Below are 27,646 nucleotides of genomic sequence, written 5' to 3'. Positions count from 1 at the left end.
GTTCCCAGGTTTCAAGGTGGGCTCATTGACTTTCATGTTACCATGGAGCTAGCGTGTCTTTCTGCCTGAATTATATTTACTGGTAATCTCCACAGCTTTTTCAGCAAATTAACACAGGTGATTTGTGAGTGGACTTGGTTGGACTAAAGGCCAGCGAAGAACCTGTTTGAGTAACCAGATGAAGAAATAAAAGGTCTAAAAATAAAGTTCTGGGGTAAGCCTTGATTAAAAGAGGGAGGGCAGCTAACCAGAAATGCTGTTAACTTCTAGTTTCTATTATCTGTAACACAGGAAGGCTGGTGTTGGATTTGAATGCTGGAAAACTTAAATACAATAACTCAAATAAAGGTCTGTTAAAATTTAGAATTTAAAATTGACAGCAGTACCTAGTATGGAGTTACTTAGATGGAAAAGGAAGAGGTACTTTCATGGCAATTAATGGTCCACACAGTTAAAGCTAGATGATTCTGATTTGTTCAATAAAACCTATACATACATTTACTGTTTTTTCTCAATACATTTCAGCCTGCTGTATAATAATATAACTGCATTTAAGAATTTAGATGGAATAGTTTTTCTCCAAAAAATTCTGATTCAGTGAATTTGAGGAATTTGATTAAATGGACCGATGTTGTTGACGTTCTGTGCAGGAATGATAAACATTTTCATAAAATTAAGCCAGTTTGATTCTAGTCCTGTTGTGAAAGTTTCATGCTTAGGTATTCCAAGGAAGATTGGATGATTTCCTAGAAGATACATATGTGATTTTTCATCATCACTATGTTAGACATATTTTCTGTTGGTTCTGAGAGAGTCCTTGATTTGCTGAATGTGCTGTCCTCTCATTGAATCTCAGAGTGCTTAGCTCTTGGTAGGGCAGGTCCCTGCCAATAAGAGCAGTTCCTTTTGCCTGGCATTTCCTTGTGAGTGATAGCCCTTGGAAATATCGGAGTCTGTTATTTTAAGAACATCTGTTGTTTCATGTCACAAACCATGGTATTTTTCAACAGGAGCCAATGTAAAAGTTAGAATACAGTTTACCAACTAAGGAAAAAAAGGAGTAGTCTTTTCTTGATACAGTACAATTTGAACTAAATAGTGTGCAAGTGAAAGTACAATGAGCCAGGCTGTACAAAAACACATAGAAGAAATTAATATCCAGTATGGAGAAGAATTGTTTGTTCTTCCATTTGACTTTTTACTTATAGTCGTGATGTTATTATTATGCATGTGGCCAAAAAATAAAAAAAAACTGCTTAAGTTGGCAAAGTCCTTGAAAAAAGTTGTTTGAAATAGCGTGGGTGTTTTTTTCTCAGGAGGGACAGCTGTGCTTAGCTAGCATGTTGCTCGGTGAGACCGTAAATTTTAGCACTAATCTTCAATTCATTAATTGTTGGGTTTGCTGTTCTGAGTGATAATGTTCAAGGCTGGATATTAAGTTACTAAGAATTTTCTAGTCGTGGGTATTCTACATTACATGTACAGCAACTTTTAATCTCCTGGGTAGGTGCTGTATGTGTAGTGTAGGTCATCCCTTATCATACTATGCCTGACAGCTAAGAAATAAATGAACTCAAAGCCCAGTTTAGGACACTTTGAAAGCTTCAGATGAGTTATTTGGTGGTATGGTTTCAACTATTACAGTGTCCATTCTGAGCAGTAATTCCTTTTTTTTTTTTTTTTTTTTCTTTTTTTTTTTTTTTTTTTTTTTTAGTAAAACTCACTTTGAATATGGTGGGCATCTGGTTCTGAAGTGAAAAGCCTTTCCCTCTGAGTCCTCCATGTCTGAGCAGTTCTAACTGCACAACAGTGGAGTCAGTCCTGAGGGTCTGCTTGAGAGAATTTATACAAACAGGTCTTAAGATGTTGATTTCAGTGAAATTTTGTGATTTTAATCTCCACTGTATTGGTTTCTCTGTTTAGGTGACATCTGTCCATTATTATGTCTAGTGGGTTTCAGGGAAGACAGAGCAAGGTAATGCCCTAAGTGGAATGGATGTACTCTTACAGGACTTTATAACTTTATTATTTTACAAAATAACTTCTGTAAACATACTTGCTTGGACTTCCAGAATTAAATAGCTGTTTATTTAACATTTTGTCCATTTTTAATGTTAATTGGTTAAGACTTCATTTTAGCTGCTTTTACTTCCTGAGCTGCTTTTTGTCATCTCCCAAATGAGAAGTCCTAAAGTATGGCTTTAGGTTGGACAGGGGTAAAAGGGGATTAGAGGGTTAAAAATTTTAACAAGTCACTGTTTCAAACAGTTGCTTGCAAGGGCACACACACCTATTGATAAAGATCTATGCCTCTGGCATGAAAGAGTTCTGAAGATTATATAAAGTAGGCATTTCGGTTCTAAATTGCATCAGACTCCACAATCTAATTTTGTAGATAGTTTTAGTCCTTCTGATGACAGATTTTCCTTTGCATGGTTTAATAAAGACTGAAAAAAATATTTCTTTAAATTTCAAGTCAGGTTCTGTGACAAACTGGACATCTGAAGGTTCATGTTGAATATGCTCAGTATATGCCTTTTCTTATCTATAAAGCAGTCTGAAACAAAAGCCTTGGTTTCTGTCCCCAACATATAAAATAATATGTGAAACAAAAAAAATCTAAAAAAAGTTTTACTTACATAGAGGAAAAAATTAAACTAAAATCTTAAATTAATGTTTGCATTGTTTTCCACTTGAGGAGTTATGATAATAATGTCTCCAAAGACATATTTTCAGTTTTTTTAGCTGTTGCTAAGAATAGTTCCCTTTTGTCTCAGTTTTTCCTTCCCTTATCCAGTACTAGCAAACAGAGACATTTGGTTCTGTGCTTTCTAATACGTCATTCTGAAGTTCATACTCTGCTTAATAGCCTAGAAATACACCTAAAAAAACCCCAGGATATTTGTAAATAAAATTACACATTTATTCTGCCAGTTCTATATTTTGTCCTATTTGGTTTCCTGGGAGAAAGTGTGGCAGCACACTTTGTCTCAGATTTAATCAGTACCTATTCCTCAGCAAACATACTCTTATCCTGTCAAAATACTGCATCAAACTATACCTCCTCTGATCTGTTTAATCTAGATAAATGCTATAAAGGCCTTTTGTCTTTTCCCACTCCAGACAGGTAAGATTATCCATAATGGGGATTGTACATTTTGTCTTGGCAAAGGTTTGCAAGATACACAGTTGATGAATAGACATCTGCTCTGCTCAGAAGTGTTACTTGAAATTAAATAGGCCTAACAGTAAATTAAATACATGGCTACACAATGGAACTACTTAAATTTCCTTTGATATTTTATAGTTGTTTACCTTAGTTTATATTTTCTCACTTCTCCTTTATCAGTGTCACTGGGAAGAGAAGCTATCACGATATGCCAGGGTCTTCTCCAGCGTTTAGAACACAGCCTTTTTTGGTTTCTCAAGTGGCTGCCTAATTCACACATAGCTCAGTTGTGTGCAGTGTGTTCTGTAGTGAGTCTGCACTGTGCTTGCTGGGCTGACTGCAGGGGAATCCTTAAGCAAAGCAGCTGTGCCCTGCAGGGAAGGGCTTGGCTGCCTGAATTACTACAAGGGGTTGTTTTACCATTAAAGGACAAGGTGCTTGAAAGCCTCAGTGAAATGAGAAGGGCAGCCCAGAAAACAAAGCTGAACCAACAGCTGTAATAGTAAATACAACATCGTGTTGTGCATGTGCTATATCTACAGATAAAAGTGTGATTATTCTGTGCCAATAAAGTCACAGGTTGATTTTGGATTCATCAGATAAACCAGAACCCTCAGAGTCCTGAGTGATCATCTATCTAAAAGTGTGGACTGTGGTGCTGTTTGCCCTGCATATGTGTCCTACCAGGTTCACAGACAGGTCCAGGAACCTCTTCCAGGGGCTCTGCCATTGCTGCTCTACAGAGCAGAAGTGCAGAAAAGCACACTTAGGTCATTGTTTCTTTTTCTTGGTCCCCTGTTTGAATTTCCAGGGCCTGGGATAAGCTCCCCTCAGAGCTATTGTGTGAATGTGAAGTAAGAGAGGGATTCATGAGAATGTTCAGGATCTGCATCTTTTAAAGCAACCCAGACATACTCAGCTGGAGGATAGGGAGCAAGCAGGCTGTAGCTGTTTATACAGGTTGGGCAGAATTTGGAAAGGATGTTATTTCTGTTACCTAAAAGTCTTGAATTCCCAGCCTTGTGTCCTCCAACCCCTTGTTACTCTGCTCTGCCTGATCTGAAGCTGTTCTGTCTCTTCCTTGCACCCCTTCACCCCTACCATTTGTATCTGCATTTTGGGATTGCTTGCTTTTGTTCGCTTCCAACTGATGGACAGGTGTTTTATTTGCTCCCATGGGTTTGAAAAAGCAACTTTCATTTGGAATACTGCTGGGGGTAAAATTTGAAAGGCTCCAAAGAATCTGTTGGTGTAGATGAATGCTGGGAAATAAGTTGGGGTATTTTTCTGTAGAAAACCTGCCTGGTCTCTGCCTGCCTTTTTTTTTCCTTTTTCCCATCAGCAGCCAGAGCCTGCAGGCTTTTGGGTTCTTGTGCTGCTGAAACCCAAGCTCCTGGGCCTTGCTATAGAACTTGAAAGATGTGCCCAGATCTTTCTCCAATGTCAAAAACATCCATTTTCTTTTATCCTGGAAAGACTAATTTTTCAGGTTTTCTTTTTTCCTAACCTTTGTTCCATATGGAATGAAAAAAATGTAAGAAATGTAGTATTTCCAGTAGATAAAATTTTTGCCCTCCCTGTCTCTTCCCAGAGATAGTTTGTTTGAAAAATACTTTGCAAGACCACCACTGTGTTTGTAGAGAACATTAAGATAAATGTGTTTATAGATAAGCTGTATTCAGAAACATATGGTTATTTTCATCAGTATGATAGGAGGGCTCATCAAAGTCACTTCACTCTCTACAGCTATAGCTAGAAAAGGGAATTACTTTAGTAAATCCACGGTTAGTTATGTAAGCCTGCTTGCATGATGATATAGTATCTCAACTGCATACTCTTTGTTTTTTTACCAAAATTTACGATTTTCTACCTATTGCTTACTCTCTGTAATTCTGATATTTTTATAGCGTTGGAAAATTCTCAATTGCCAACTGATTTATCCTCTGTTAGGGACTAAATTGGCAGCCTTTGGACTTCAAAGGGCATTTAGACTGCATTTGCTGCTTGGATGGGCCTTTTATGCAACTTCTCTTTTGCAGAGTTGTAGGGCTACAGGCAAACGACATGTCTGAATTTTACTCTTAATTTGTTTGCTTTGTTGAAGGTGCACACAGATGTACATGCAGTTTTAAGGATGTACTATATTCATTATTTTTCATTTTAACATAGAGGAACTGATTTATCACTGACATTTGTGCTAGGACAAGATATTTGTAAATGGTACTGATGTCCTGGTTGTATTCTACATTTCTCATAAAGGATAAATGACCAATCAAGAGTGCAAAGTTGTTAACAGCCAAGAGTAGACAGTTGTATGCTGCTGGGACATGTTGAGACTTGATAAGTCCCACTCCCTGAAGATAGAAATAGTACACTAGAAATAGCAGAGAGGATAGAGGAGCAGCTCCAAAGATACTTACTTTTTAAAAAACAGCATATTTTTCTTAATTATGTTTACTACTATGGTGCCTAAACACTAGTTAACAACAAGGACCCATTGTGCAAGGACGCAAACATAGTAGCAGACATCTTTTTCCCCTAAAGGAGAGCAATTTTTCTGTGATTTTACTCTTTGAAGTATTTGGTGGGTGGAGCATGCAGTGCCTCCCTGGTTTCTTTTGTGATTTAATTAACCAAGAACACGCTATGTGCATGGTACTTTCCAAAGCTGATGTAGAAAATCTTTCCTGGAGGACTTAAAACACAGTGGGATGTCTCACTGTGCTATTTGCAGTGGCTTTACTCTGTTCTTGCTTCAGTCAATGACAAAACCTCCCGGGAAATTAGTGAGGATGCATCCACATCCAAGCCAGCTCTTATTTTCAGGATCACAAAGTGCAAGGGAATAGAATGTCTACAGAGATGGAGGCTAAAGAGTTAATCATGTTGGAACTATAACAGGTAGTCTTCTGACAGTTCCAGGAGATGACTGCATATGTTTTTATTTAGATACTCTATAATTATATAGACTTTCAGCTGTTTGGGCCTTTTGGCCCTTCTGTGACGTGTGATGAAGATTGTCTATTTAAAAAATAGAGTGAAAGCTTAGGTGAGACCAAATGGGTTGCTCAGTTATCTGTGCCACCCCAAAAGGAAGGAGTGACCTTGATGTAGATATTGTAAATGACCTGGAAAAGATGGGTAAACTTTATACCCATGGGCCATCATACTTTGCTAACTTTTACTGCTCACAAGAGTGGTTCTTGGAAGATTCCACCATCTGCAGCTGATGTGTGCCATTGATTTTGGAAATTTAATCTGGGGAAGTATATTAATAATCTGGACAGACAAATACTGAGTCTGTAGCCATTAGTTTGGGATACAGGCATAGCTAATTGCTTTTGTGTAAAATGGAGATGCCCAGCTCATCTGTGTATAAATTCCATTATTAATGACAAGCTCCAGCAGCAATAATCTCTTGCTACAGGAACATTTTTTAAAGTAAACTCAGTTCTTAGTCTCTCATTTTCATTTTCAAAACTGTAGTCCTCTGGTAATTATCATGGGACATCAGAGTTTCTTAATGAGTGGCTTGATAATGTGACCAGGGATTTGAATGCAAGGCACTGTGTGCAGATTTGGAGTCCCTGCTGCAGTTAGGAGGAGTGCTTGCATTCCCTCCCCAAAATATGGACTTTGTAGAGTAAGAATTATGTGTCAGAGTAATGTGGTGGTTGAAGTTGTCCCAGACATTTTATCATGTTCCATGTTGTGGGATGGGGATGCAGGAGCTTCCCTATGTATGTATTCTGGAAATATGAGAGCTATAAAAATGGCTATGGCTAATAAGGATTATTTCTGTCACTTTGCTGTGGAGAAAAGTTACTGTCTAGGTTTTTTCAATGTCTGTGCAAGTCTGCCTACCTGGGAATTCAGTGCTGAGGGCAACCTTTTCCTAATCTGACAAGGAAGGAATCTGGAATATTCCAAACATTTTATTTTGTCCTATGGGCTAATCAAGGGAAACAAGTGTCACATTCCAGCTAGAAGCTACATGACATATTTATTTAAAATAAAATAAAAGTGTCAGATAAAAAAGGGATTTTCACACACTTCTCTCATGCGTTTTGGAATAACATGGCTTCTCTTATAGTTATAGAGGCATTTTCATCTTTCTCAAGGTAATTATTTCTAAAGAAGGAATTGTGCTATTTGGTTTTTCTTTCCATGTCATGTTCAGAGTCATCTGTGGCAGGGAAGGGCAGTCTGTTGTACTGCTTTGGCTTTTGTGGAAGCTGAGGCAAATCCAGGAGGAGCTAATGCATATCCTTATTTCTTTGCAGGATTGTTCTGTGCTCAGGGAGGTATCCTGAGGGTGTTTCTGAGGCTTTCTCTAAAATAAGTGAGGTTATCATAGCAGCTTGTGACATGAGCAGAGATACTAGGTTTCACTGATAATTTTTTCAGTGAAATTTTGCAAGGGTGTCTGAATGTCTGGTACTATGAATAAAATTTCCTTATTAGTCATCAGCAGGTAATTCTGAGTTATATGAAAATTGTTAATTTGAAGATTCCAGAAGTTTTCATTACACTTCCTTTCTAGCTTTTGATTATGATGTTCTTTGTTAAGATTTTATACTGCTGTAATGGAGCAGTCCTTAACTTGAGTTGGGAAGTTACTGGAGACAAGTGTTGGGGGAAAAAAAGTCATCCCTGTCATATCTCCTTATGCAAGTTAGAGATTCTTTCACTTTCTCTTTTATCATCAACTTTTTTTTTTGTCATCATCCTTTTTTCCTCTTTTATCATGAGTATGCTCTTTTTTCAACAGACTTTACACACTCCAGTTTTGTGTGGTACCATTCCTTAGAATCCATTCTTTACTGAAATTTTCCAATTTATTTGCCCATTTCCACCACCACTACTTTAGCTTTCTCATGATAAAGATGATGTTTTTAACCTTTCTGCAGTCCTTTACCAAAACATGCTCTCAGCCCATTCCTCTTGCTTCATTTTCCTATCTGATTGAAGTCATTGTCTTCGGATGAGATTTTTAAGCCTTCTGCAGTTGATCCTTTGAAACAGAGGAGAAGTTTTGATGCCAAATGGAGACCCAGCTCTGGCATCTGAGCTGTGCTTCCTGGAGGTCTCCCACTAAAGTCCTTTGTTAGATGGTTTACTCCTACCTGCTCCTACCTACAATTTTTGTATTTGCAGGTAGGTCCTTCCAGGTCACGTACTTTTATTCCATTGCCTTGTTTGTTGCTCTAGAGAAGCTGGAATGAACATTCTGGGACACCTCTTTTGGCATCACAGCTGTGAGGTCTCTTTACTCTTTGGCTCCAGTGCAGAACAAGCTGAAGTCAATGGAAAGATTTGAATGCCACTGCTTCTTTATGAATCAACTGTGCATAAATGCTTGACAGAGGTACACCAGAAGCACGAGAGGAAAATTGTCCTTACAATGACTCTTCGTTTTGGATGTCTTTTAATAATAGTTTCTCACTTGTATCAATACTTCTCAAATAGAGTGGGGTTTTTTTCCTACATTGAAATTATGGTAGTGATTCTTATGTAAGCCTGAAATAACTCAGTTAAAGTCAGGATGTATGTTACTCAGTTGATATTATGGCTGTTTAAATCTCAGAATATGTGTTTTTGTAACAGTGCTGCTATTTTGATTTTTTTCTTTTCAAGATCTTGGTCTGCTTCCATGCAATGAAATGAAAATGGTTTCATTAATTTCTCTTATAGTGCTGGAGCTTACCAGTATAACTAATAACCTTTTTTTAAATTTTTTTTTTTTCAAGAGCATATTCATCAATCTGAAAGGTAGGGCAGTACGAAAAAAATCCCTTCCCTGAACACATGCACCGGACAAGTATGACAGGCGCATGTTTACGTGGGTCAGGTTACAATCTGTAAATGTTTGAATGACCTTACATTCATATATTTGAATGGGAAAATGTATTAACCTTTTCAGAAGAGAACACTGTTGTCTAGACTCGTATATGCAACCTTTAGAGTTGTGTTCATAAATATTATGCCCATGGCTGTTTAGGATTTAAATAGTCATGGAGTGTCTGATGTCAGCTACTTCCCCTAAATAAAATACTCAGGACATGTACACCTGGTTTGGAGCCAACTGGCTTTGATTTGCTTCCTTTCCAAATGCCTTCATTCATAAGTGAGCAAAGTGATTCTCATGCTGTGAAAAAGAAACCTAGAAGTACATGGTGAACACAATTTAACACAAAATAAGGACATACTTTCAGTTTTTCACAAAGCTCAGTGAGATTTTTATAACTCCAATAAATTAAAGAGAAGCTTCCTATAAATTAAAGAGAAATATTTCTTTTGAATTCAGTGGAATTTTGACTAGAGCCATATTTACTACACTGCATCAATGATGAGAGCAGCAGGAGCCAGAGGGATAGAAGAAATGACGGATATTTGTCCAGTCCTCTGCCCTGGGAAAGACCTGACTGCCACCAGAGCAGGGGATTAGTGCTTTGAGACAGTGACTATTGCAAGGCAGTGAGCTCACAGGGATACAGAGCTATGGTGGAAGGAAACTTTGCCACTGCTCACTCCTGGGAGCCATCTGAATGGGCAGAACCATGGGCCCTCAGGGCTTGTGAAAGTGACTGCTGGAACAAGGAATAAGCTGGAGGAAAAGTTGATTGGAAGTTTAAATCTCTGAAGAATTCAAGGTTGAATAAGTGTCTGGGGAAGCATAGTCTGACTACCTGGAGGCATAAAGCTGTGTGTGAAGAGTTTGAACATAAGGTTAAGTGTCAGGAATAGAGATATGCATTGCTTAGCAATGGGTCCAAATCTCCACTGTGAAATGGGCATATAAGCATGGGAAAATATGTATCTCAGTGCACTTCACTCTAAAAACAGGTTCACAAAGAAATGACCTCTCAGCAGGGTGTCCATTAAGACAGGGACCTGTTTTTATGTACTGAGCCCTTGCTGTTGCACATTAGAGACTCAAGTTCATGGTGGCCATTCCTTGTCTGAGCAGAGAGCTTGGAGATGCTCTTACAGTCTATTCTATAACCTCCAGATACAGTTTGTCTCCTCTTTGCTTTCGTGTGGTTTATAGTCTGGCTGGTAATTTTTGTTTTCTTAGCTGTTTCGGTTTTTTTTACCTCTATTTCATTCTTGATTTTCTGCTGCTGACAGAATTGTCTGTGGTGCATTTCCTGTTATGGTGCCTCTCTTGTGGTGCCTTTCTTCAGTTCCAGTTTGGTGTTAGATCCTACCATAGGATTTTAATGAGTAGTCCAAAAGCCCCATATCTAATGGGGCCTCATCTGAACAAAGCTGCCAAAATGTCTGCAAAGTGGTTTCACAGGATTTTTTAAAACTTGATACCTCTTAGATTTGCTTGAAGGTTGTTATGACTATTTTACAGCAAAAGATAACACTCCTTTCTGGATAGGGAAGTATGGGAGATTGGATTTAAGACTTTTGTTAATATCTGTTAATTCTAAGTCCAAAGGTGTTTAATTTAGCAAAACAGTATAAACATCAGCATGTATAGAGGTTTTTATTTATCTTCAGCACAATACTGATCAAGTGATATCAGACTAGTTACTTTCTTTGAGAAAGCTGATTCAAAGAAGCACAAAAGTTGAGAAGCTTGCATGAATTGTCTTTTCATTTTCCACGTTCCTCACTGTCAGGAAATTTTAAAGGCTTTAAAAATGTTTCCTGTGAATGCTTTTAGTAAGGAAATTTTTGGCTCCAGTCTGAACTTGTTTTGGCATTTAGTTTGATCACCTTCATGTGAGAAGCTTAAATGTTTATTCCTTTCAGAATTTCAAAGCGCAGGGACTGTACCTGAGCATGCTGGACAGTGAAAGTTTCCTTAAAGAGGGGTGTTCATAGTGTGTGACAAAACTATATTGCTGAAGAGGACCTTTTTTCCAGGACTTACAGTATTGTCAGTAGCATTATAGGGCTTTGGGAAGCCCAATCCTTCAAACCTGTTTCGTGTGGAAGCAGGTCAAACTCTATAAACTAAATTCATGTTGTTAACTTTCATGTATTCTGTTGGCTGGGAATTAAGCTTGTGATATAGGGACTTCTGACTGACATAAATATTGTAATTATTCTTGAAACTACTAATGCCAGTGCAGCAAATTTGGAATATATTTTCAGTTTAAATCCAAATCCATGGTGGTTTCTTACACACTTCCTTGCACATGTGTTCTTAGTTAAAAATGCCATTTTCTCTCATCCAGTAGCTTTTGTTCTTGTGCTTTAGGGATGCAGCTTCTTGTTCTTAGTAACATGGAAGGGTCCCAAAATTAAATTTGTCTTGATAGTTCCTACTGATGTAAAGATACCTGTTTATGCAGGATGGCTGAGGCACAAGTTGCAGTTACCAATTATGATCCTAGTGCAATAGTGTCCTGAGTATCTCAAAGCATCATCTAGTTTTATGGGTTGAGAGCACTGGGAAGCACTCTGCACCTTGCAGAAGAGCACCAACTTGTGTAAATTCGCTTGTCCTCAAAGAATTTCTAGCCCAGCTTTTTCTGTTTATTTGGTGATTCTGAAAAGGACCCAACTGTGGAAAAGTTAAAATATAAGTACACCTTTACCCAATTACTTCTCAGCAAATTCACACAACAAAGGTTATGTAGGTGAAAAGTGTTGAGAGACCAAGTGTTTTAATTAAAGAAGATCTGCAGCTAACCAACAGTTATGAAATTCGATTTTTTCAAAATTTTGCTTTCTTTTCAGGGTGGAAAGAAGTCCTACATTGGGCCATGTGGGGGCCGCAATTGCAGTGCTGGATGCAAATGTTTTCCAGAGAAGGGTGCACGGGTAAGTTTGTTTACACTGGTATAACTTGTCCTTGCCTCTTATCAATCTTTTTAGAAATAAATGAATATAAAAACACCATGTTAATATGTATAATTCGCAATCTAATGACCTCATGAAATGACAAATGATGAAGACCAGCTGCATTTCAAATGCCCCTGGCCAAGATTTCAAAAGCTGTTCTAAAGATTTACAAATGGCTCATTTTGTAATGAGTCTTCAATAGAATCCTATTTCTTTATGGGATCTGAGCCCTAGTTCAAAAGAAGTCAGATGGTTTTTAAGTAGATTACAACAATTAAAATTAGGAAAATCAAAGTAGTGTGGGCTTCTAGTACAGATTTTGCCCAGGCCTTACTGTAATAGCTTCTGTTTATTTGTGGAAGTGTTTTTGATTTGTGTATTTGGTTGTGGAGGAGTAATAACTCAAAATGGATCTAAGCAATTCCCTTTGAGGAAGTTGCTTGTATAGCTAAAGTCTTTCTCTCCAAAGTCTTCATTTGAAGAAGCAAATGTTTAAGCAAGATTTCTGTAAAAATCTTTATTTCTTTTGCCTTTATGAACAGACTATAACTTATCTTAATGCAGCTGCTTATCTCCTGTCTTAAGGGAATGCAGTAATTGACTTCACTCTGCCTTCAATTGCAATGTTAATTTTTGTCCAGACACTACCTACTTAATGCTTTATATTTAGCTCTAGAGCATTTTAACATGTATGAAAATGAGTCTTACAGATTTTGCTTTTGGGGATGAAAGGAGGAAAGAGCACATAGTAGGTACTTGAGGAATTTAAAAGACTTAAAGAGAAGGGAAATAATACAAGTTGTCTTGTTTAATTAATCAGCTGTACTTCCTGAAATCATATTGAAAATTCATCTTCTGAGCAAAACCAAAAGAAATTAAGTATTATTTAAACACTAGCAATCCTGATTTTTTTCCTGTCTATTTCAGTGACACAGTATGTGTACATGCAAGGCATTACTTCTTGGACTGAATTTAGGAAAATGTTGCTATTTAAAAATGATTATTTTAAAAATGATGTTTTTTTCTAATTACAGACCGAGTGTGAATGCTTAATTGATAACTGGTGATATGTTTGCTCTGGAAATACAAAAATTCTTTTAGTACATCATGGGACAGAGGGAAAGCATGTCTAAGCAGCTAAGCAGAAAAACTTTGCAAGGAAGTTCTCAATATACCCTAGAATATGAGCTAAAGTGAATTGCTCAATACCTTTTGTGATTAGATACAGTAAGGGACAGACCTAGTTTGGTTCTGGAACACAATATCCTGTAAATGCTTTGACCTTTAGACAGCAATGAGCATCATTCTTATGTCTCTCTACATTCCTGGGGTCCAACTTGATTGTTTGAAGTGGCCACAATGCTGTTGACCTTGCGGTTTGAGCTCTTGGCATCTCTTTTGTTAAGATGTCACAAAGATTTTAGGCTGTTTTCATTGCTGACCTGAGAACTCATTTGGCTTTTAGCTTATTTCTTATGTGACCTGTATGGGTTGAGCATTTTCAGTCCTCCAAACACATATTCCATCCAGCTGAGACCTGTCCATGAGTGGAGTGTCTGCTCCACTTAGATTACAAGTGGTAATCTTTCCCTTTTACAACACTACTTCCATCAAGTGTGCTGAGCCCTCCTGACACCTTCTTGGACATCTACAGGCAGCTACTGGAGGCCTGCCATGCCTGAGGATATGGAGGTGACTGGCTGAAGTGGGAAGGGATGCTGTGATTATGTATCCTGCAGCACAGCTTGTTTCTTGCGCTGTACAGCCTGAGGCTAATTCCTTGGCTTCCTGCCTCGCTGCTTCCCCACTGCTGCAAAGCCTTTCAGTTCAGAAAGGGAGACAGGACTTTGTCAATGCCCTGAATCTGTATTTTGTTTAAAAAATATTTCAGCTGTCAATTTTCCACAATTAACCAGATCAGAATAAAGCTAAGCTTTCTTTTTGAAAGAAGAAAATAGCTAAAAAGCACAAAAATGACAATAAGCTGACAGCTTAATGAAAATAATATAGACAATGTCCTTAAATGTCCTCCTTGAATGCACTTTTGATTAGATCAAGCTTTAAAATTTTTATTTAGACAATAAAAATGTCAAAACTGCCTCAGACTACTTGATTAGTAAGAGATATTTCTAGAAACGGAATGCAGATGTGTGTAATCCACAGGTGCCCACGTTCTTGTTTTCGCAATAGACTGCTGCTGTATGTGCAGGATATATTAAAAGACACCACAAACCACAAAGAAACACCAACCAACCAAAAAAAACCACCCCAAAACTCAACAAACCAGTATAAGCTCACTATCTATAAGACTGACCTTCTTAGAAGACTAATCTCTATGCAGTGAGTCAGCAATTTGTGGAATAATTGAGATTCTTTTCTGAAAGAAGGGTGGTACAGTGCTTGTCTAGCAGCCCCTTAGGGAGCTCTCCTAGCAGTATGGTAAGGCACATCTCCTAACAGCACAAAATTTCCCTTCTCTTGTCCAAATATTTGCCTTACATTTGAAAAGCTGTAATGTTACCTTGTACCAATTTTAGGCCGTGCATTGAATCTTGATATGATCCAATTTACTGTGAAGCCTGCACAAGGAGAAATCTGTTAGGGAAGCATTCTTCATCTTAGCCAGTGATTCAGAATTGGTTCTTTTATCTCATGATGAGTTAATGAAAAGCCTGTCTCTGAGTAATTCAGTGGTCAAACTCCTGGCCGTTGCAGCCATTCTCCCCTCCTTATCAGTTTTTATCTTGTAAAGATGTGTGAGTAGCAATCCAGTGATTTGTGCAGAAGTCCAGTTCTTCATGGAGAAGTGTTGTCTTCACTGAAGGGTCCCAGCTAGGACCTTGTCTGGAGATTTTCTCAGAGGTCAAGTTAAAAAGTTAAACTGAGTGTGTGGCTCTTACTACTGAAGTGCACAAGAGGATATCTACACGTGGTATGATAGGGTAACAGTAAATGTAATAGCAAGTGAAGCCCAGGAAACTGATTTCACACCTAGGAGTTTTGGATCTGGTTGTTCTGTTCCCCCAAATTGCTTTGCTAGAAGTTGTACTGATTTTGATATGAAAGCTAATGTAATGCTCTGCAAAGAGCTTCCCACAGGTTACCCCTGCCTAGCTGGAGTCTCTGGGTGAATGTGTGGATCTTCTAAATCTCTGTGTCGCTACTCTCATTTTTTTGGCCAGCTGAGTTACCAGTTAACCAGCTAAGGGAATTCTGCTGTGATAGTACCCAAATGAACCCTGGTACATACAATTTTTTGGGACAGGAGACAGTCTGAACACAACCTTACACTGAACCCACTTTTGCATACAAGACTTACGTATAGTCATCTTTAGGAACAACAACTGATGGGCAGAAAAAGTACTTTATATTAAATTATGAAGCACAAGAGGAAAGGTGAAAGAAAAGCAACCATATTAAATAAAAAGTTTAATGAGGGGGTGAATGTAAATCCTTATACTAGTCCCTATCCTAATGCAATGATATGTTCAGTTTCAGTGCACGTGAGTGAGCTACTGATAGAAGATTTTTGGGACTATCAGAAGAATTTACTGTGTTTAAAAAAGTGTTTTTCATTCCACTTGCTCACTGTTTGTCCACAGTTTATGGGCAGGGATAATGCTGCTGAGAGTTTCATGCTGTATTGGTGGCTGTCTTGCTAAAAATGCTCTGCAGATAAGTCAGCAGGGAACAGGAGGCAGTTTTCATACTTTCAGAGTATCAAGAAGCACTAAATAGTCGGCGGCCTGCACCATTTCATTTTGCAGCTCATTTTGCATTTGTTTATAATAATGTTGGCTTTTTTGTTTTTATAATGTCATCAACTTTCAAACACTCACGAAGATAAAGTAGCAGACCCAGTCTTTGTTGCAAGTATACCTTCTCCTGATGCCTGTTCACTTATCTTGGAATTTATAACAATATTAGAGTTTGTTTTAAACTTTGCTCAACATGTGCTGGAGCTAATCTTTTAGGTTTTTTCATTCTCCCCCACTAAAAAAGAAATTAAGGAAAAAAAATTTAAAAATTGTTTCCAAGGCTTCACAAACTACTCAGGAGAAGCTGTGTCCCAGGCAGCTTTTACAGTTTACACATGCTGTAAATTTGGAAAAATTGGTGTTATTAATGATATATTTTTTTCTCTGTAATATGTAATCATGTCTATACATGTAATGTGGTCTTTAAAGCCCATTCAAATATTATGATATGATCAATTAGAAAACTGTTAATGGCATTATAGAACCCACTTTTCTGTTTCAAAAAATATCTCCACAGAGACTGTTTCTAGCAACTGGTGTGGTTGGAAGGGGGTGTATCTGTAGAATGAGGCAGTTGATTCTAGGGACATGGTGGATGCTTTACACTGGTCCATTAAAGGGCTGCTGGAGTGCATCAGGTATGCCAGGGAACCCATCCCCTGACCTGGTCCCACTCAAACAAAATCCTCTTTGTCTACACCAAGACTACACCACAGGGTGAAGGAAAGCACTGTGAGTAGGGGGAATTGACTAAGATTGAGAGATTTGCTAGAAAATGTGGTTGCTATCTGAATGAAAGGTTGGTGTGCCCAGAGATACATGCAATTCCCCATGGTTTTTCTGAAGTTAAAATGATGACAGTAAATGTAGTGTAAATTATCTCTGGGCAATCAGTTTTTGATAGAATAACTGTGGCGTTCAAAGAAGCAAGAAAAGCTAGACAGATCCTCAACATCCATGCAGTGAACAGTGTAACCTGAGGTCAGAACTTTGGATGATTAATGTAATTGTTATCTAGCATAAACTAATGTCGCACTGGCAAGAGATCTTAGATTAACTTTTGTCTGCAACTAATCCCCTCAACTTAATGCTGGGCGTATGAAGTGTCTCTCTTGTGATAATTAGTTGAAGATTGGTTGACCTTTCTTTGTTATGAGATTGTAATAATTATAAATTGTATTGTTAATAATGTTTGCTGATTTTTGCTTTGGCTGGTTGATCACTCTCTTTGGAACAGTCAGAGACTTCCTGATGAAACAGAATTTCTTTGAAAGTGTTGACTCAACAAAATGATTCTTTTTTGCAGAAGTGCTTTACACAAACATATTCGCTGGTGACAAAATTCTTTAATGCTGTTGGTTCAAACTTCTCTGTGTTTCAATGTGGCTTCCTAGTCCCTGGCTTAAGAAGCACTGTGGGATATAGTGCTGCCATTTGGATACCCATGGCCTGCAGGTTGACCGGTTAAATTCAAAATAGACTGTGGGATGCCGCCATTTCTTTCAAACTGACAATGCCAAGGTGTGAGCAGTGCTAAATGCACTCGCCATGGATTCAGGTACAAGTAATACTGGGATTGTTACCTGGTTTTTTTTGTAAAGATGGACTATAAGTAAATAATGTCTAATTCTTGTTCCAGTTCCCTTCTGGTTAAACATATAAAATGCCATCATTTGGTTTGGGAAGAGGATTATCTATAACATTGAAAAATGTTGACCATCTGTTTGCTGTCATTAAGAAGTTCTGGAAATATTTTGGAAGAAAATGAGGTAATAGTTAAGTCAAACAAGTTACGTGCCAGCTGCTTTTTTTAACAACTGCCAAGGTTTGTTTTTTTTTAAAGTAATAAAACAAACTTTGCCAAATGTAGCATTAAACAATTATTGTACATGTCGTCCTGACTGAACCTAAATACACTGAGCTTAGCTCTCTAATGAGAACCATGCCAAATACTAAAGCAGCAGAAATAAAACCAAACTCATTACATTTGAAAGGGTTCCTTATGCAATGGGTATCAAGACCAAACCTGTTTCTATGTGCAGTCTTACATCATCTCTTTGGGAAGACTTCTCGAGGGGACAGGCCCCCATCTTTTTGTAGAATTCAGTAACAGTAACAACTGTGTTGAAGCACGGTGGCCATGGAGGCTCTGGTAGAAAACCTTTCTCTGTGATTTGGTTTGAAGTTTTGTCTGAGAGGACATGTGTACTAAGGGAGGCTAAGTATATTCTAGGAAATGTATCTTGTTAAGATGATTTCCACATCTTTCAAAGCTAACCAGGATCCATGGCATTTCTGTGTCACCAGGGTGGGTGAGGTAACTCTGTGACCGAAACTGTTTTTCACTCTGCCTGCAAGGGCAGCAGATTTTGTATTTGCAGTGGAGACCTTTGAAATCAACCAGAACACAGGTCTTCAAGCTGTGCTCCATAGAGCACTTCCAGATGGCTTAGAAAAACCCAGTGAAGATGTGCCGCTGTTCAAGTAATTGTGCTCCCTGTGAGCTTTAACCCAGGAGTTTAAAGTCTTTACACTGTTTTGGAAGCAAATAGAGCATTTAAAAAGCTCCTTGTTTCATCCTACAATGCTGTGAGTTGTCTTAGTTTAAGAAGTTATGTAGTCTCACTATACCAAGTGAATGTTCTTTTTGTTTCTGTTTTTTAGTCTGAAAGTTTCTTGTTTTCCCAAACTGAGCTTCTCAGAGGTGAGGTGTTACTGATATGGATGGAAGCTGAGATGACTCCTGAAAGTTGTGCTCAGCTGGCACAGAGTTGGGTTCCTCTGCCCTGTACTGTGATAAATCCTCCTCATCCAAAGATACTTGGTGATTCTCTGCTCTGCTGCTGGCACAGCTGAGGGTGCAGGCACGTTGCCCTGGGAATGGGAACTGTATCATTCCTTGTTTGTCCCAGCTGCCATGGCTACCCCGGTAACCTGCAGGAGGAACGTGCTGTTCCCCTTGAAGGCAGCGCCATCACTCCCACTGATTTCATTTTAGGTGTGTAGACAGATGGGGAGGCAGAGCCAGACTAGCCTTGTCTCTCCCTCTTTGGAGCCTTGCCATGACCGACCTTCTGTTCTAACTTTGTATCTGTGGCACTTTCTCCAAGACCAAAAGTGATAAGCTGTGCTGAGGATTTGCTCCATATGGACAAAACCAAGAGTTCAGCAAGAGTTTCCTAGTACCGACCTCCTCAGCTTCCTAAGTACTGGAGAATAAAAGCATGTGTCCAAATTCTTTCTTTGTAAAAATTGTTGTTGTCTTTCTTGGCCATAGAATGGAGACTTTGATGAGTCTGTGATGTTTTACTTGCCATGTAACTCCTTAGAATAGGACTAGCATCAACCTTTCAATTTCTCCTATGTATTTATTTATTCACTGTAGGAGAAGAATTGTAAATATTCTTAAAATTGTTTTCTGTCAGCCACTCTGCCTTGAAGTCAGAAAGAAAACTAAGAATTTCTACAGGAAGATAAACTCTCTAGTGTCCTGGCCAGGACAAGAAAAACAAATGTTATCGTGAGTCTTTGAAACATATAATTGGATAGTTGGGCTTTTGCCTAACAAAAGCTGTACAATTTTGTGCAATTAGTCCTGCAATGCTGTTTCAGTTGAAGAGAGATTTTTGGTACCCTCTTACATCTGAGAAATGGCACAAGACTTTGCTCTCCAAGCATTTGATAGACAAGAAGGAATAACTGATATCCTGCCTTGAAATTACCCAATTGGCATTTTCTTCCAGCACATTCTATATTACTCATGTGCAGTACTCACCACCTAGAGTATATCTTTTCGTCCAGGTTACATTTTCTTAAATGCCTCATTTTCATCATGCCTCTTTCCTCTCACCCCACTCCAAAACTTGCTCGTCTTCTAACTAAGTGTGATTGGCTCAGAATGTTCCTGGTACTAATTATTTTTTAAGCTTCTTAAAATGAGAAGAGGTGCTCTTTGCAGAAACAAGAGTCTTTTTTAAAGAGTTTCCTCTGGCAGCAAGTGAAAGGTGTGACAGCTATTTCCAGTGTGATTCCTTGAGTAAGTCAGCCTTGGAAACAGAAGGATCGCAGAACCAATCTGTGAGCAAGGCCCAGTTTGAGGAGATTTGGCTGACAGTCAGGTTAGCCAGTTCATGAGCCAGGAAAACAGCCAACAGCAGGGATTACTACAAAGCAAACTTAATTAGGCAACAGATAGGCAGGAAGTACGCCAGTCATGGAGCCTGCAGCCAGGGAGAGCACACAATGAAGGGGCTAAGCAGGCAAAACTGTGTTTGTAGTGGTAGGAGGGGCTGCAGTGCCAATTAGTTGGAAGTAAAGCTGAATGCATAGGTGTCTCAGGCTACCTGTTTTCTGGGAAATATGTGCAGTATTTTGGTGTGAGTCGTAGCTTTTCCTGGTAGGAGATGGGAGATTTTAGTAGACAGGAGAACAGATTATACACTGTCCATCAGTGATAGGCAAGAACAATGGAGAGGTGCTGTCTCCTTGTGAATGAAGAATATGTGTGTTTGCTGGTGTCCAGCAAAGTGTTAGGGCTGACTTTCTGAACACTTGATGGTGAAGAAAATGAAAGACAGCAGTAAAAGAGAATGATGGCACTTTTTTTTTTTAACAAATAAAGCAACATCCAAATAACAGAACATAGTGGGAATAAGAGAAGAATTTATAACATAGTGGGAATAAGAGAAGAATTTATAACATGTAGGATACAGAGTGATCTGGCTGAGAATCTGGGTATAAGTGTAAATTGTATAACTTTTCCCTGACTTTACTTGTTCAGCAAAAATAGGAAGAATGCTCAGGTGTTTGCCAGTCTCCTCCTTTAAAGCTGTTGATTAGAGGCATTTTAGCTGTTGCTCTCTAATCAGTCATAAACCCATTGATAGAATAAGCATTTTTTGTGACTGTCCTGATTTGATGGGTGACATACTAAAGTTACTCTTTGACCTTCTGTGGAACTGCCAAAATAGAGGACAAATTTGGAGAAAAGGTGCAACATTAGTAAGAATGGAATACTATGAATTGTATCAGGTATCTTATCCAGCTATTTGTTTTGGAAATAGAAACAATTTAGTAGTCTGAAAAGTAGCATAGATGCAAATGTCCTTGTTTGTAATGAGTGATTTTTGGAAAGGTTTTTTTGTGGGCCTTTTTTAAAAAACAGTAGAGTGTTGCCAAAGCGAATAAGCAGAAAGTTAAAATAATTGCAGAATTTCTGGGTTTGATCCATAATAAATACAGTACAAATAGTGCACAAGTTTTGAAGGACTATTAAGAAACATCTGGTTGTCAATACTTCATTTAAATGATCAAAGAAAGCTGTCTGTATAAAATGACTCAGCATGTGCTGAATTCTCAGTGTATGGTAAAGGAAGAATTTTTTAGCACCTGGTGTTTAGCTCTAAGGATGGTGCAATTCTGCACTAAATTCTGTTTTTCAAAGTTCTATAAAACTGCTGTCTCTTTAGGCAGATCTCTCAGATTTGTGTTGATGATACTCCATGATACTCTGCTGGAACAGTACAGGAGAGCTTGTTCTGCTTTATACCTGAGCTGTGCTCTGTTCACCTGCTCCCAAAGCTGGGATATATTTTAACAGTGGCAAATCCCCCTGAACACCAAATTTCTATTGCTTCTGTCTCTATTGCCAGACTGGCACCATCTGTCTACTTGTGTGTCTCTATTTCCTATCAGATTCTACAAACAGAGTAAAAATTTCTAAATGAAGGGGGGTGGGGTTGAAGAGAAATGCATCAGCCAGGGTATTCTTGCCATAGCTGTTTGCTGCAACTGCTACACTTAGGGATTAGATTTTGGTGTAAAAAGAACTCTAAGCTCCTGGGGTGTGCACATGCAGAGCCTGTGCTCTGGAAGGCAAAATCACTACAGACAGCAATTTCAGACATTACCTCTGTGCTAGTGAATGTAGGTCATGGAACTAAAGGATTGTTTTGAGTGTGGACATCCTGTCCTTCAGTAGTTGCAAGATATATGAATGATCCTGTTCAGTAAAGTGGGATGGGGTTTTTTTGTTTATAGTGATTTTATTATTTATGACTGGAGCTCCTAACTGCACTGCTGGTGGTTTGGATTGCTGAACACTGATGCCACTCTCAAAAGTGCAGAAACTGTAGCCTGAGCTCCTGGACAGAGACTCTGGGACCTGCCCAGCGCAGTGGCTCCCTCTGGTTTGGAGTGGGGAGGAATGCTTCACCTCAGCCCTTCCTGGGGTCTCCATGCCGGTGTACCAGCAACCTCACTGGGAACACTGCTTGGTGATGCTCCCCAAATATACTGAGGACTGCTGACCCTGGCATCATTGATCATCTAGGAGCAGCTGGAATGTAAATCAGGGTGTTTTTATAGGAGAAATATAGGTGATAAGTATTTTCTAGAAAAAATTTAAACAAGTTTTGTTTTGTCTTTGTGTAGCTTCATTTCCCTTGATACTCAGTGTTGTGTGTTCTGAATACCTACATGATGTTGTTGTCTCATTTCCTTTATTGGGAAAACTAATGGCTGAGGATCCAGCTGAGATGGGGAAGTCCTGCAGTGCAGGGCAGTTACAAACATACAGTAGGAGAAAGTTGATGCTCCAAAGTGCTTTCACTCTCTGAGAATTACATTAGTTACATGCTTCTTCAAGTTTTAGTTAAGAAATTTGTTGCTTACTCAACTATATTTTCAGGAAAGTGACTTCACAGAAAATATTTTGATATAAAAGTCTAAAAAGTTAGCTTTCTGTACTCCTTAATAAGAGACCTCTGAAAACAGTTAATCACTTCTTCTGGAATACATTTTCTCTCCAAACTTAGAGACATTTGAAAGAGAACATAGCAGAAGAGGTTTTCTTGTCTCATTTTAATTAGGGCATATCTTCCTAAGAGGACAAAATGTTTTTGGAAGATGTCAACCTTTGGAATATCCTTAGCTATGGAAATATAACCCAGCTTGTCTCACAGCAAATTTAAAATAAAGAAGTAAAGTCTGCATGCAAAATCAGGGCAGCAGGTGGTCATTCCCTGTATAACTCCAGCTGTACTTGAGTTGTAAATCCAAAAGCATTACAAAACTAGCAATGGGACACCCAGTGATTCCTTGCAGGCTTGGATCTGTGTTTCTGGGACTTTAAAGGAAATTTTCCTGAGATGTAATGTTTTCTCTTGAAACAATAAATGATATAAGTGTTATCTCCAGTTTTTTTCCAGAGCTGTGAAGTAATTAAACTTCGCTTATTTTTCAAACATCAGGATTAAAACCTGAACTAATCTAGTTTAATCATTCCTTTGTCTTTTATCAGCTGGAATGTGCATTAACTCCTGAGAACTTTTGGGTGAATAGTAGTTCTGCTTGCAGTGGCTGGACTTGATACACTGGGTAACAAAAAGTAGTCAAGGTTTTCTTCACAGACTTGATGTAGATGCTGTATTCTGCATTATTCTTTCTTGCAGAATCGCATGGCAGATGTTCCACATTTAGATGTCTTTAGTTTTATTTCATCAGTATCTGCTGTAAGCAGGACTTGGGCTCTGACACACTTTTGTTGTGTTGTGTATTAGTATTATCAGCTCTCGGGTCTGGACTGAAGAGGAAAACTGGGTTCCATTGATGTTATTGAGGGGTTTCCCAGCATCTGTGAGAAAGATAGGGTTTTAATTTTCAAACCTTTAAAGCAAATTGCTTTTAGGTTTCTAAGAATGACTGTTCAGATAAGCATTTATGTGAATTTTATGTGAAATTTGTGTTAAGGGAAGCAATTTCAAGGGAAGTACCTCCTGATGTATTTTTCTTTACATTTGTTTAGAAAACTTGTGTGAGTGCTGCATATAGGGTTGGCAGGATGTTATAGCTGGAGGAAGTGCATTACTTTAAACTGGATCTCCTCTGAAAAATTGAGACTTTATTCTGCAAATGATACTCAACTGGGACCATGCTGAGTCAATGTCACATCTCAGAACTTCATCCTGCTTCACTCAGTTCCAGCGCAGGATGTTACCCTGGGAGGAGGTTTCAGCTCTGTGCCCTGGCTGCTAGAAACACACACAAGTTCCTAATGTTGAGTTTTTTATGAGATCAATTACTCTAAAGAGGTGAAGATTTTCTCTTCAGCACATGGACAAACAGGAATAGGCAGGAGGAAAAGAGGAACACTGGGATTTTTCATGTTTTACAGTGTTACAGTATCCTTTGCCATGGAGGAAAAAAACAAGCTGTGTGTCCCTCAAGGATGTGGAAATTGAATGATCCTTCCATCTTGTGCAATAGTCTTCTTTGGAACCTACAGATATGTGATCTTTTCCAGACCTCCTCTTTAAGCAGCACAATTCTGCCATTTTCCAGACTGTCACTTGCAGTGCCTCATGAGAACTGTTTAACTGTTTAACAGGGGTTGGAGATTTTTATTGTTACTTCATAAAATGTCTTATCAACTTGTGAGCAACTCTGGTGCTGGTTGTACCCATTTTAATGATGTTTGAATTTTTAGAAACATCTTTTCTTCCATCTTACACTTTTACAGTAAATACGTCTCTTGGCATAAGGGAAATTGAAGTGGGAGTGTGTTTCATTAAAAAAATAACATCCCTGTCAAATAAATCTGTACTTAATTAAATTTCCTCTGTTTTAACTGCAAATAGGAACAGATAACTGTGACAAACAAAAATAAAGAATCTTTAGGAATACTGACTTACCTCTGATAAGAACCATCTGGCATATGCATATTCTTTTTTTTAGCTTATGCTTTACTAACAAGTCATCATTTGGTTCACATTTCTTCCTTCTACTTTGGGCTTGCCTAATAGATTAAAGATATGTGACTTGAAGACTAAAGCCCTGTTTTAGGATTTTTTAAATCACTTTTTTCTTATATACTGAAAAGCATAAGGTACAACTAGCTTTTGCCTAGTAATTACATAGGCACAAACAAATATTTGATAATTTGTAATTTTTAATTTTGTAATTAAAACTAATTTGATAAATTCCCTATTTGATAATTGTTAAGAGACTTAAAAGAAAGGAATAACTGGTTTTCACATCGTTAATAGTACAGCTGTGGTTATTATTATCTTGATAGCCAGCTATGTTAATTGGGATTGCTTTCAGTTCTTCAGACTGTGGCCATAAAAATCTTAGATGACCTGACAAAATGACCTTGGAAAAACAGTTTCATGTTCCGGTGGCTGTTTCCATTTCCATGTATTGCTGGTCTCAGCTGTTTGTCCCAGGGCTGTGTGGATGTCTGCAGGAGCAGGGGTCAGAGGCTGCCCAAGGCAGGAGTGTGTGACCTGCACATCCCTGCTCAGGTCACCCAGCTCCCTTCACTTTGCATTTCCTGTCTTTTGGAGAGGGCCAGCTGCCTCTTTTCCCACACTGCTTGTGCTGTGGGACTGCAGGGGATGCTGGGTGCTGTGGTTAGGATTGGGAATGTGGAGCTGTCCTTTCCAAGCTGCATGGGAGCAAGAGTGGGGTTTTCCTTTAGTGTCTACCCAAACTTTTTCAACTCCTCCAGCTGCATAGACACTGCTCCTGCCTGCCTGGGTGCCAGCAAAGAACAGGCTTCAACTTGGAGTCTGGTCCATGCTCAATATACAACGTTGATCTGTGTTATAAGTTTGCTGCTCAAAATGGCAGAGCACGTGGATGGAGTTTAGCTCAGCCTGGCACCCTGTTTGAGGATGGAAATTCTGTTAGTGAAAAAGGCAATTTCAGTTCCTGATAACTGTGATTTCTGTTTCTGGCCACATTAGAGTCTAAGTTGAGTCATGGGCACACAATATGAAAAAATGGTTTTTTGAATGGCAAGTGACCTTATTAAATGTAAGTTGATTCACTTCAACAAAGAGTTTAAATAATTTCTCTTATACGTCTCATTATTTTATGTGTGGAAATGTTGGTCTGAAAATAGATGTGAAGTAAACTGTGAACAGAAGAGTTATGAGACTTTTATGTTTTCATGGGATTTGTAGCTACTTTTCCATTCCCTCAACAGATCAGACATAGAAATATCTCCTGAGAAGAAGGTGCCTCTCTTCAGTCTTTGATTAATTAGGGAGCACTGGGGCCAGTGTGGTTTTAACATATTACTAGTTTGGGCTCTTGAAGACTTGTATGCAAAAAAGCTCTGACAGAACAACTATCTTTTGATCCTGTCTCATCACAAGGCCACACAAAAATGATCTGATTTTACTGCAGAGGAATAGAATTGATACAAGAGATGGGAGAGGAAATGTATTGCCGCTCACCTTTTGGGGTCCTTTTCTGGAGGAGAGTAACACAGAAATTATAAGCTCCTTCTAAGATTAAATAGTACATTTTTAATATCTCAAAATTTTTGGCTGCTCTTGGTCCCATCTGAATTGTCTTTAGCAAATACTTGTGATTTCAGGCTGAGATTTTTCTGTGGGGATATATGAAGCAGAACAGCATCTTCTGTTGGTGTCTGCCATTGATTTTTAACTGGGGTCATGTTCCTCTTAGCCAGTAGAAAGGAGAATGATGCACAAAGAACTTCTCAAGGTGCTTCAGGAAAAGGCATCACCAGGTGAGAGGAGGTGGTGAAGTTGAACCTTTTCCACAGCTCTCTGCAGAGTAAACCCTTCCTCTGTTCCTATACATTACATTATTGGTGAAATGCATCCGGAAATGTTTATAGTCAAGGGAAGTTTGTACTAACACTGTGTCATGCAACTAATCTGTTTGCATTCTAAAGAGGGAACACTAAGTTAGCTTCATTTTGCTCCAGACTCAAGTGTCTTATTAAATATTTATACATGGATTAGACTGTTTACTTTCCATCTCATACTATAGTTGTATTGGGAAGATCCAGAACACCTGGGACTTAGTGAAGTCTTAAGGAAAATTTGCTTCAACTTTCCAAATTAAAGATTAGGAACTCACTGAATTACTGAGTATATGCAGGAGAGTTTTAAATCAAGAAATATCAGTTCTTGAAACATGTTTCTAAAATTGTGTATAACAGAATCTTTGTGAATACCAGATCTTGATTTCACTCTATTCTGCTGCATTTCTACGCTTCTCAGAGCAGTGTCAGAAATACCAAAGAAATACCAGTTTCTCCTGGTTTAGCTTTGCTGGAGGTCTGTTCTTTACATTAGTGAAAACCAGTTGCTAGGATTAAGAAGTCACTTGGCTGACTTTGGTGATGCTACTTTAGCTTTGTGCAAAAAATGGTAAATGAATGGGATCTTGGATCACAGTATTTCCAGTATGCTGGCTATGTAAAATATCCTTTTTTTAAGAGTAGATCTACCCTTACTTTCCATATTTAGGTGTAACTACATGAGTGTAATTGATATCCAGAAGTAGAGATGAACAGAGAAGAAGAAGTAAAGAAGAAGTAGAGAACAGTTTGACTGTCTAGGCAGAAAGCAGAAAAAAATAGCCCAAATTTATTTTGCAGAGGATAATCCAGGCTCTTGGTGTGGAAACACTGATTCCCCGTGTATTTAACAGTTGTATCCCCTGGAAGAAACATTAAAAACTTTAATGTTCTTTAAACTACAGAAGTGTGAGTGAAAAGCTTCACTTGTAGAATGAAAGCTACAGCTAAACAAAGTTGAAAGCTGGTTATTTATGTGTAAGCCATCCTAGGCTGTGCATTTTATTAGAGAAACTGGGCAGCACTACTTTTAAGCCATGGCCAGTGGTTTTTGGTGTTCTCCCTCATCCTGCCCAACACTGGAAATGTTGGTGCTGTCCAACCATTTCACAAATCAGCAAGAACTTTTCTGATCAGCACTCACCTCCAGCAAGTGTCTGCTCATTTCACCATGAGATGTGAACACAGAAGACCTTTAACTCTTTCCCTTGAGTGTAGTGGCCTGGGGTCTTGGGCAGCTTGGAATGTAAATGGCTTCTGAACAAATTTACACATTTCTAGGATCTAGTGCCCTTT

General features: G+C 38.5%; 1 protein-coding gene across 1 annotated transcript in view; it reads left to right on the top strand.

Moving 5' to 3' along the window:
* COL4A6 (collagen type IV alpha 6 chain) overlaps positions 1–27,646 on the top strand; it is a 108,644-nt gene that overhangs the window by 24,340 nt on the left and 56,658 nt on the right. Inside the window, exon 3 of the mRNA XM_030967763.1 lies at positions 11,870–11,953. Coding sequence (XP_030823623.1) covers positions 11,870–11,953 — 84 coding nt within the window. The remainder of the gene's footprint in view (positions 1–11,869; positions 11,954–27,646) is intronic.

Source organism: Camarhynchus parvulus, chromosome 4A, assembly GCF_901933205.1.
Source record: "Camarhynchus parvulus chromosome 4A, STF_HiC, whole genome shotgun sequence".
NCBI lineage: Eukaryota > Metazoa > Chordata > Aves > Passeriformes > Thraupidae > Camarhynchus > Camarhynchus parvulus.
Note: the sequence above shows the minus strand (reverse complement) of the source record. Positions and strands in the feature narration are given on the sequence as shown.